At 36.3% G+C, this 11,598-nt stretch overlaps 1 protein-coding gene across 1 annotated transcript; it reads left to right on the top strand.

Moving 5' to 3' along the window:
* Positions 1 to 1,223: 1,223 nt before the first annotated feature.
* On the top strand, positions 1,224 to 10,670 carry LIN7C (lin-7 homolog C, crumbs cell polarity complex component). Its single transcript, XM_037146037.2, has 5 exons — positions 1,224 to 1,285; positions 4,017 to 4,135; positions 4,394 to 4,465; positions 6,498 to 6,707; positions 7,302 to 10,670. Exons 1-5 carry the CDS (start codon positions 1,249 to 1,251, stop codon positions 7,455 to 7,457), a joined length of 594 nt encoding a protein of 197 aa, XP_037001932.1. The 5' UTR covers positions 1,224 to 1,248; the 3' UTR covers positions 7,458 to 10,670.
* The last annotated feature ends 928 nt before the right edge of the window (positions 10,671 to 11,598 follow it).

Here is an 11,598-nt window from a genome sequence, read left to right as displayed (position 1 = left end):
ACAAATGGATGATGATTCATCTCCAGAGTGGGACAGAGCAGGACAATGTGAGATTTCAAGATGCTACTCAGAATAGCACACAATTTAAAACTTGTGAATTATTTATTTCTGGAATTTTCCATTTAATATTTTTGGACTGCGGTTGAATGCAAATAACTGAAACCATGGGAAGTGAAACCACAGATAAGGGGGGGCCTCTTGTACCCCCTGGACTGGAGTGGTGGTAGCACTGGAAGGATATTAGACATGAGGTTAGATGGGTGGGTTGGGGTCAGAACGTGAAAGTCTTTAGAAATAGAAAATGGAGAAACCACTGAAAGTTTCTGAACAGAAAGCTTTAATGATGAAATCAGGGTTCAAGGGAGGAAAAAAAGTAGGTTGGGGACATTCATGGTGCATTGGAAGAAAATATGACAGCTTAAGGGAAACGGTGGTTGTTAAAAACTTGTCTGTGAGAACACCTGACATATCCGCACGCTCTAGGGCTTGACTAAGAGTTCGTGGAATTTAAATACTGGGCAAATCGAATTATCATTTAAGTTCAGGATCAAAACCTCTCATGGTTCATGAAATTTTCATAAGTTTCCCTAGAAATCGGTAAGGCATTGAGAATATTATTTACTTTATAGTATTTCCTTTTTATAAGATTTCTAAATATCAACTTTTAAAAATTATTTCGTGGCTCATCCAAATGCCCTGCTCAGCAGAACAAGACGTGTTCCGCTGAACACGTGTTTCCTGAGTTTGGTACTGTCCATCCCTACACTCCAATAGATCTGCAGGCAAGATTTTCTCCTCGGATTTTTAAAATGAAAGCACTACTTAACATATCTCATTTGCATTTAAGTGTCATCTTATCCCAGAGTTTAAAAACGGAAAAGACCTTGAGGATTCCTGTCACACAGAGGGAGAAACTGAGGCCGAAAGTGGGGGAGCAAAGAGCTGCCAATGGTGAAGTTGAGAATTAGGTTTGAATCTATGACGACAGTCGAGAAAAGGTTTCTTCCAACCTTAGGAGGCTGAGATATTCGGGAACCTTCGAACCGCTGAAGGTGGGGCAGAACACCCACCCACTTTCAACGCCCACGCTCAGTACCTCCACCCCACGGGGGCCCAGGCGAACCTTAGACCACGGCTCTGCCTCTCGCGATACTGTCCGGCCTTCGCCCTCTGGCTCCCGCTAGGCCCCGCCCCTCACCTCAGTCTCTCTGTCGTCACTTCCTGTGGGTCTGCAGGCAAGGGGAGAAGATGGCGGCGCTGGGGGAACCTGTGCGGCTGGAGAGGGGTAAGTGCAGCGGATGCCCGGACTGAGAAGGGCGGAGTGGGTGGAGAACTGCCGTGTCGCAACGTGGGAGGAGGAGAGTCCATCCTCCGAGACCCGGAGCCAGGCAGGCCCTCACAGGGTGCCCGTCACCTCCGACGTCGCTGCGCCCAGCCCCAGGGAGGGCGCTTGTGGTCTCTTGAGTGAGACCCAGATTCGTCGTTTGTGTTCAGGTAGACTGTCCCAGGGCATTACACAGTTGAACCCCACCTGTCCGCGTTTGTAGACGCACGGTGCACACGCGCTCCCTTGGAGGGCACAAGCTACGCGACGTTCCTAGATGTGTTAGCCCGAGAAACAAACATCACACGCCCATTTGGGACGGGCGTTCCGGACAGCCCGTATTTACGTTTTAACAACCCACTCTCCTCACTTTCACACACGTATCGCACACGTGCCAGACACACGGGACATTCCCACGGGACCCCCGCCCCATTTATGCACAAACTCATCATTACTTTAACTACAATCGCACTTTTACTTGGATTGGAGTACTTCCTGGCTTTCGTGCCTCTCCCGTGTGGGGAAAGTGCTTTAAAAACAATCCTGCTGATCTGGACTTGGGAGTGTTACAGAACTAGGTGGAATAGTGGTAGATTGTAAAATATTTGAAAGTCGAGTCATATTCCTTCTTTAAAGAATCTGCAATTGCAAATTGTGGCTGGTTGCTTGTTATTTAGAGCAGACAGTCAAGAAAAATACACCTGTTCTGCTGGGGAATTAAAAACCCAAAGCCAGTGAAAATGCATGGTTATGTTCCTATTAGCGTTCCATTGCAGATTTTTAACATTCCAGCTCATTCCTCCCCACATCCTTTATTTAAACCAATTTCATGCTTTTGGCAAACCAGTAGAAGTCATTGGTTAATAGTTAAGAAGTACAGACTAAGCATTTTGAGTACTAGTTTGTAGTAAAAGTTTGAGAAGATCTGATACATTTTGCAAAATCATCATTTGCAACTATAGTCTGAATATTAAGTAACTAATGCCCTTAGAAGGGAGTACATTTTTAAGAATTACTGTGTTTAGAGAAACGTCTTCCCTCATGTATTCAAATGCACGCTTAACATTTTTTATTCTTTATGGTGTTCATTTTTGTAAGGCTCTTTATAAATGACATTGTTTCCCGCCAGTCCACCAGACCATTAATTAAAGCATAATTTTTGACAAGAGGAGTAGCTGGTCTGGGAAGACTTACTAAGTAGGCCCGAGGCTGTTTAGTAAGTTTTTGTGCTTCCTCCTGAGCACAAAGGCACTGTGCTTTGTTCATAGGAACAGGTGTGTTTGGTGTTAACAGGAGTAGGTGTTTTTCTTTGAAGCTAGTTGTAGGGTTCTAACATGTTGGTAGTCTTTTGTATTTTTAGGCAGTGCAGTTTGTGAATTGTAACCTCTGGCATTTAGTTTTGGTAGTCATGGATTTGTTTTTCACTATTTCAGAGTTGTTCTGAGATCCACAGTAGAATGTTCAGCACCTTAGTATGATGAATTACTTGTGGCTGCCATTTAGCAGGATAATAAAGTCAATACATCAACTCTGATTCTTTCTTAGAATTCTGTATGACAGACTCTATTTAACATTCCCAGCAGAAAGCCATATTAATTCTGTATAGGGAAAGTTCTTGTTCTCTGGTATAATATAAAATTTTAAGGAGAACTCCTTCCACCTAAAAGGAGGAAAGGAATAGTAGAATAATAAGTACTCTAGTTCTCAGGGGTACAAAAACAGTTAAGAAAAAAATGGAAGTAAAGAAAATTGTTAACAGTGTTGTAACATGACTCTGAATCTCATAAAATTTTGATTCATAAAACACTTATTCTCACACTTCTCAATGAGAATTGTCTGACATGATTAATATATGTGTGAAAATGTGTATTGTTTCTTATGATTAATTGATGCCAAATGTAACATAACATTTATGCTTCTTACATGCATACTTGATGGGTTTAGTCATCCAGTAATATTACAGTAAAAAGACTGATACACAGGGAGGTTAAGTAATTTGCCCAAGATCACATAGCTAGTATTGAGACCAGATTGGCGAAATTGTTCTTAATTTTTTATTTTGTAAACATGTATTTGATTGTCTTAATTAAAACACTGTTTTGATTCTAAGTTATGTTACTCATTTGTACCATTGTTATAAATGTATCTCTGCCACTAACTACATCTGTAATTGAATAGTTGATATTTACATATGTATTGTGTTTTTCTTTGGGAAACGAGCAGTGATTTCACTAGCACACGGTGTTTTGTACTGTTCAGTCTTTTGATCACTAATAATGATAGGTGAACTTTTATTAACTCAGTAGTTACTGATAACACTGTCAGGTTCTCTGAAGCGTAGACAGTGTTCATTCATGTATCACATTTTTTAGCTCCAGTTCTTTCCTGTGACATTTAGTATTTTATGTTGTTTTCCTATCTCTCAAAGATGCTTTTTCTGAGATTTTGTACATACGCAATATCGGTATTTCTTTCTAATCTATTACAACATTTAGCATTCTTAGATTTTTACATTCCTGTCCTCGTGTGTATATGTACACCCCACACACACAAGCTTACTTTTATGCTTTTATTTATCTGTTTTTCATATTCTTGTTAGTCCTTAAAGAATTAATCTTAACTCTTACACTGTTACATACATATTTAGAGAATCTTCGGGGAAAATTATCAGTGCATATTTGTTTAACTCTAGATATATGTAGAGCAATTGAATTGTTGGAAAAACTACAAAGGAGTGGAGAGGTACCACCACAGAAACTTCAGGCTTTACAAAGAGTCCTTCAAAGTGAATTCTGCAATGCTGTAAGAGAGGTGAGTTCATGGGATTAAAATTTACTAAATACTTGAATTAATTAGATACTACTCTGAAATTTGGGCTCAGAATTTCTTAAGAAAACAAACTTTAGAAAAACATTAGAATCTGTGCTTTGCATTTTTTGGAATTTCTGAATAGAAAAGCATTTTACACAGATGCATAGTTTTTCCTAAAATTTTAACACATTCATGACTTCATAGAACTCAAGCATGGTATTTTCTGAACTTCACTATCATTCACTTTGGGTTTTACAGGTATATGAACATGTCTATGAGACTGTGGACATCAGCAGCAGTCCTGAAGTGAGAGCTAATGCAACTGCAAAGGTAAATTTTTTATTTAATTCAAATGAGAAAATTGTCCTGGCTGGTGTGACTCAGTCAATTCGGCGTCATCGTGCAAACCAAAAGGTGGTCAGTTCAATTCCCATTCAGGGTACATGCCTGGGTTTTGGGCCAGGTCCCCAGTGGGGCATTCGAGAGGCAACCAATTGATGTTTCTCTCACACATCAATGTTTTTCTCCCTTTCTTTCTCCTTTCCTTCCCCTCTCCCCCCCCAAAAAAAAACTTTCATTTTTAAAAATGAGAGAATTGTTTAAAAATTAGAGGTTTTAAATCTGCAGTTGTTAGATTCATAATAGGCTTATTTTGAAAACTAACAGTGTCATTCAGTCTACACTGACTATCTCAAGTACTGAGAAATAGGACCTTTTTTATTGTTTTTACAAAAATAATCTACCATGTAGATTAGTTAATGCCTTAAAAATACAGCTGCACACAAATAATAATACATATATATAATTCATAGTTATGTACAGTGTACATATTTAATTGTATCAATTAAGTAAATTTTCATCTAAGTTTTGAGGTATGAATTACAATCCCTATGTTATTGGTGAGGAAGCATCAGATTAAGTTACCTGCCTCAGACTACACAAGTAGTGAATGATAGAGCTGAGTGTGGTACTTCCCCAGGTTTCTCTGTTTTCTGTACCTAACACCGCAAAGAGGGAGTAATGCCAGTAGTAGCTTCTCTCTTTAGAGCCGCACTGGCAGGTTTTATGTGCTTGCTGTACCGACGTTTCCCTCAAATAGTTCTGGCATTGATCTTAGTGTTCATCATATGTGGTTAGAATAAGTTAATGTCAGCAGTAGGTGATTTATACTAGAATTAGTTATTAGCAGATAATTTTTCATTGGTAGTTACCAGTTGACAAAAGGAAATACTAGATTCTCTGTTGAATACAAACAGTGAAACATGTGGGTATGGTTTGAAAGAATACAAAACAACCACAGAAACTTGGCTTTAATTCCTGAGTTATATGACCTACACTATAGGTCCCCAACCGCCAAGCCACAGACCAGTACTGGTCCAGGCCTGTTAGGATATGGGCCTCACAGTAGAAAGTGAGCTTGAATGCAGTGTGCTTGAATCATCCCCAAACCATCTGCCCCCACCCCACCTTTCTGTGGAAAAATCGTCTTCCACAAAACGAGTCCCTGGTGCCAAAAAGGTTGAGGACCGCTGACCTACACAGCTTACTGGAAATTGGAGCCTTAGTTCCATTATCTGTAAAATGGGACTTCTTTTGAAGCAGAGAACATAGTGGTATTCAACAAATCTTGATTTCCTTCTCCCCTTCCCATTTTTGCTCATAGATCTTGATCCATCATAAAAAAAGTTGTACAGATTATCCTTAAAAGCAAAATGAAACTCCATGTATCACCTTTGTGTTAGATTTAGTCTAGATTATTCTAAACTTGAAAGTTTTAAAGATGCGGCTCTGTTTCATCTTCTGTGGGGTTCTAGTTAACTAGGTAATTAACTAGAGCAACAAAAACATTCATGTTTATATGTACTCCTTGATATTGAGGGGTTTTTTTTTTTGATGAGTTATTTAGTGTAAAGAACAGATAGTACAGCAGTAAAAAAATGACTGCATATAAGGACACCTACCTCCTTGTAGGTTATGTAGATAGGCTGCATCCTGCACAAAGGGCCTTGAAGGAGCTGGGCTGTCCAGCCCCAAAGCCCAAGATTGCCCACATGCTGGAGGAGGCATTCTCCTCTTGAATGTCACTGTTGATTTGCCCAGCGGCCTGCATGCCAAGTGCTGCACAGTCCTGGGTACTGGATGGACTGATTTGAGTACCTCCTACATAGTCAGAAGGTATGCTTTCCAGCCATTCTCTCTCAAACACCATTCCCTTTGCTTACTTTCTCCTTACAACTGCCAGTGAATTTGTGGCTATTCAAATATCAAAATATGCACTTTGAAGATAGTTAAGAAGAGACTAAAGATCTAAAGTAAAACAAAGGTTATATTATTAAAGATATAAAAATTTTCTTTCATTCAGGCTACTGTTGCTGCATTTGCTGCCAGCGAAGGACATTCTCATCCTCGAGTTGTTGAGCTGCCAAAAACAGAAGAGGGCCTTGGATTCAATATTATGGGAGGCAAAGAACAAAACTCTCCGATCTATATATCTCGAATAATTCCAGGAGGGATTGCTGATAGACATGGGGGCCTCAAGCGAGGAGATCAACTTCTTTCTGTTAATGGAGTGGTAAGGGTGTTTTATTTCTATTTGTAGTAATGCGTTGTGACCACTTGGAGGTGTATATGCATTACAGAAACAGAAGATGTGGAGAGGGGTTTGGAAGCTTTGTAGTTAAGAAATCCCTTGAGGGGAGCCAAGGCAGTACTATTTAGTATTATGACCTGGTTCAGAGCACTTCAAGTGTATTTTGGTTTTTTTCCAATGTAAATTAGCAATGCTTAGTGTGATTTTTATGAAAAGATTAAGCTCTTTAGTAGTAATCAAGCTCTTAAAGTAGTCACATTAAATTAGAAATCTACCCCTCATTTTAGAATGTTACTGTCTTGATTTAGTTCTTGCTTAGTGGAATAACAGGGCATGCAGATTGATATGCTAATTATTTGGATTTTAGAAACCAGTTCCTGGTGTACCAACAGAAAATAATTTAGCAGAGGATTTCATACAGATTAAAATGATAAAGCTGGGTTAATTCATAGGTTTCTAGTGTTGAAATGGTATAACATTAAAAATTTCTTACTATATGCATTTTAAGTATTTTTGCCTTTTGAGTGATGAATTACAAAACCTAGATATTAATTGTGTGTGTGTTTTTTTTTCTAGAGTGTTGAAGGAGAACATCATGAAAAAGCCGTAGAACTGCTAAAAGCTGCTCAAGGAAAGGTTAAATTAGTAGTACGATACACACCCAAGGTTTTAGAAGAAATGGAGTCACGTTTTGAAAAAATGAGATCAGCCAAACGCAGACAACAGACCTAATGCAGTTCAGAACTTTGTATTCCATTTTGCTTCCAGCTAGAGAAGTTTTACTTGTGACCTACTGATGGCCGCAATGCCAATGATTGTAAAAAAACAAAAACAAAAAATACCAGAAACTTCCCATGAAATCTCCTTGTCATTTTATAAATGCCCGTTTTAAAATCATTTGTGGTTCCAGAGATGCATATACTTTTTTTCTGATAAGAAAAAGTAAAAGGTGATGAGGGCAATTCTGTCCTCTTTTTACAGGCCTTTTTTCAAATGCAGATTTTGTCATAAAGTTGTTATAGATTTTTAAAAACACTTTTTAAATATTAAGATGTATCTTACATTCTTATTCTTTTTTTGAGGAAAAAAGTTTTCTTTATTTGGCTGCTTATTTAAAAACAACAGTTCTCCAGTTCTTTTTTGCTTACTTTATTTTTTTTTTAACCTGTAAAATTTCTTTATGGTTTTCCAGGAAATTAAATGTAACAGTTTCAGCTACAACAGTTTATTACACTGTCAATGTTAACATCACTGCTGTATTTTGTACTTTGAACACAACATAATATGTATAGTCATTGGTAAATCAACTCAGCACAGTGGAAGTTTTTTTATTTTTATTTAAACAATGTAAATGAATATGCATTTATACTGATTTATAAAAGTAAATTTTTAAACACTAAAACAGTCATTGCTAAAATATGTATTCTTTCGTAATTGAGCAGCAAGGCAAGAGAATATAATTTGTTTTTTAGCATTACTGATTAGGTCTCTGTATTCAACAGTATGTTAAATTACAAATGCAAAAACAGGTTTGGGTGCATTCTTTGCAAATTTTTTTAATGCTTTTCATTTCTGTTTAAATATGTTTCTTGTATTTTAGTCCTTCCATTCCTAGAGATGAGCCATTTAGTTTGTGATGGGAAATAGTGGAAGCAAAGAAGAAAAAGTAGTACTTTAATATCACTAGTCTGAAGAGTTACACACTCTTGGTAGGTCAGTTTAAAGACTTGGTTTTAAATAGGATTATAGAAGGATATATTTAAGATATACAGAAATTATGAGGTGATGTATTCATAAGAATCTGCAGACTTGTCAGAATGAGTAGGAATTTATTCATATTAAAATGGTTGGATTTAGAGATGATCTTTGTTTCTGATTCAAATGAGGGGAACTCTGAGAGGTACTCTCAGTTGTCCACTGGATGTCACTATTTTACTGAAAGGCAGCTTTAGTGTAAGACTGTGACTGAGCTCATTTTAAAAGTTGAAATGAGAGAGTTGAGTTCATTTTTGGTCACAACTTATAGGAACATTTGTATGATTTTTTTTTAAGTGACAGATGCTAAAGAGAAGATAATTGTTTGAAATATATGAGAACTTTAGACTTTGTTTTAAAAGTGGGCATTTTGTAACATTCCTTCAGGAAGACTAGCAATGTGTACCTTATTTTGCATGTTTGTGAGCACTGTGAGTCTTAAAAGATTATTCCAGTTTTCAGTGACTTTTCAGAATAAAAGCCAATCAGCGTTGTTATTTATCATTTAGGTATTGAACACTGGATTGCATGGTTGAATGTGTCTTTAGTCCACTACAAAATGTGCTTGTTATTGCTAGGAGTGTTGTTAAATTGTATATTTTCAAATTAATTAATGTTTTTTGAATGTTGAGACCAAAGTAGTGTAGGAGAATTATGGACTTACTTTAATTTAATTGTAAAATTATTAGAGGTATTTGTTGTAGAGCTTTGTATATTAGAGAGAGGTATTGGTGCATATAAAAACAGTAATATGCTCGTATTCTTGCATTACAGGGTAAGTAAACCCTAAAGAAGTCTTATTTTAGTATAGCTACAGCTGCAGTAGCTTTTAAGGGCGTGTCAACATTTCATTATAAATTATAGCTTCTTGGTTCAGAATCTCAGCTGTTTCAGAACTTGCAGCCAAGTCAAATCTTTTTTGGTGTTGAAACTTAATAAGTTGAGTAAGCTATTTTTTTCTTCTATAGTAATCCACAATCTGTTCTTTGTGTGGGTTGGCACTTATTTATAATTCTTAAAGATAGCTTAAAGGAGCCACATACAGTAGTTCTGCTTGCTACTGTTGAGCATGAATAGCAGTAGTTTGTTTTCATTAAAGCAGTTTTCACAGTGTATCCCAGAGTTTTAAATCCTGACTGTAGAAAAGAGTCAATCATTCAATGGCAGAGATATACAGTAGTGGTTTGGTATTGTGAGGAAATGAAGGAATTTTTCATTAATAAATGTATGATTCATGAATATAACTAGGCACATTAGTAAATATGTAATAGGTGTTTGATTTGTAGATTATAAATATAATTATTACCTTTTCTCAATTTCCTTTTTTTTTGGTATTTCAAAATGGGTTAACTACACGATTCTAAACCTTAGCTTATTAAAATACCCTGCAGAACTTTAAAACAGATTGATACCTGAGTCCTGTCCCATAGCAGCTAAATCATAGTCTCTGAGGATGGGGCCAGGTGCTCATTTTTTTTTACAAACTTTCCAGGTGGTTCTGAAGGACATGTAGGGTTGAGAACCACTAATTTTCCCCTTTACAAAGTGTTCTAATTACACTGGACTACGTTTGGAAGTATCAGAATACAGTAATTTACAGCTACTATTAAGTAGCAAATACAGTGATTGGTTATATTAATTTGTTTAGGAACAAAAGGTACATGGCATTCTTTGGGAAATAATTATAGTCTACCTTTTTTAAAAATTTGCTAGTAGTTTAAACACAAACCTTTAATGTCTGTCATTTTTCTATTCCCTTCACCTTTTTAAAACTTAAAAAGGTAAATGTTTATCATTTGAGAAAGCATGTTTAAAAATTGCAGATGAGAAGTAATGTCCTTTATAATTATATGCAGTCTTAACATGGCCACTTTATTAGCAATATACTAGATTATAGTGGCCTAGTTCTTTGGGGTTGGATAATTCAGATGTTTTTAACAAAATTACTGTCTTCAAAATTTTTGAAAGTTGTTCAAGTACTTAACATAGTTTGGTTCAAGTACTTTGTTTACAATTTAAATGGGTATTATAGTATTTAATAGAAGAAATGGCTATGGCTTATCAGGAAAGAATATCAGCATGGCTTGGTGTAGACTTAAAAGAATACATGTGAATATTTTATGTGGAATGGTCATTAAAATATTAAGGACTGTAGTAATTGTATTTCCTGAATAAATGTATGTTTATGGATTTTCTAACTTATACTTTGTTGTCTCCTCTGCTAACAGTCTGGTTTTATACTTTTTATTGTCCAAAATTTCGCTAATAGTGTTATGTCATGGTTAATGCAGTTCTGTTGTATTTAGATAGTGGAAAAAAACAAATCACTTGCTTATAAATTGTCAAGAACTTTCCAACTGATTTGTATCTGGACATTGTTTTTAAAACTATTAACGAGCAGTATGCATCTACTTTAATTCTGTAGTTTGAGGTAAAGAAGAAGAATATCCAAAATGGATTTAACACTTTTTTAATAGATGACTTTATCAATTCTGCGTCTAAGGCTTATTTAAAATAAATTTGTATTAGTTATGTTCTTGTTCCTTGGATCTGAAAAAGGCGATGTAACTGCACAACAGATGCATTTTTGAAAGCTATGTATAAGATAACTTTTAAATGAGGTAAAAGCAAAATCCGTGTGGGTTACTGGCTTGAAACTTCAAATTCCTGTATTTTGTTTTGTCTTTCATAAAATATAACTACAGAAGAAAAACTCTTGTGCTATTTTAAGAGAGGCAGCAGGGTAAGTGATTGAGAGTACAATCCAGGGCCTTACTACCCTGGTTTAATTCGTAGGTTCACGGTTAACTCTGTATCCTTGCACAAGTTACTTTAACTTCCCTGCACCTTCATTCCCACAGCTGCCATGTGTAATAAGAATGGCCGCAAGTGTTACACTGATATCTGTTAAGCCCCTTAGAAAAATGCCTGACATAGTAAGTGCTCTTTGTGTTTGCTATTATTTTCATGTAAAATAGCATCAGCACTTTATTAACTAAAGGAAGACACTGTGGCCAATAGTTAAAATGAACGTATTCTTATTTTTGATGCCTAGGAAAAATGTAACATTTTGTGCTTGAAACTTTAAAAGAAGTAAGATTCATGAAGAATTTTCAGA

This window comes from Artibeus jamaicensis, unplaced genomic scaffold (genome assembly GCF_021234435.1).
Source record: "Artibeus jamaicensis isolate MK-2021 breed Jamaican fruit bat unplaced genomic scaffold, CSHL_Jam_final contig_797, whole genome shotgun sequence".
NCBI lineage: Eukaryota > Metazoa > Chordata > Mammalia > Chiroptera > Phyllostomidae > Artibeus > Artibeus jamaicensis.
The sequence above is the reverse complement of the archived record's forward strand: the minus strand, read 5'-3'. Positions and strand labels throughout refer to the sequence as shown.

Excerpts from the sequence above, each read along its gene's own strand:
- LIN7C (XM_037146037.2), top strand. The coding sequence starts at position 1,249 with ATGGCGGCGCTGGGGGAACCTGTGCGGCTGGAGAGGG. Across the intron at positions 1,286-4,016 it reads ACCTGTGCGGCTGGAGAGGG|ATATATGTAGAGCAATTGAA; the intron begins GTAAGTGCAGCG and ends GTTTAACTCTAG. Across the intron at positions 4,466-6,497 it reads GAGCTAATGCAACTGCAAAG|GCTACTGTTGCTGCATTTGC; the intron begins GTAAATTTTTTA and ends TCTTTCATTCAG.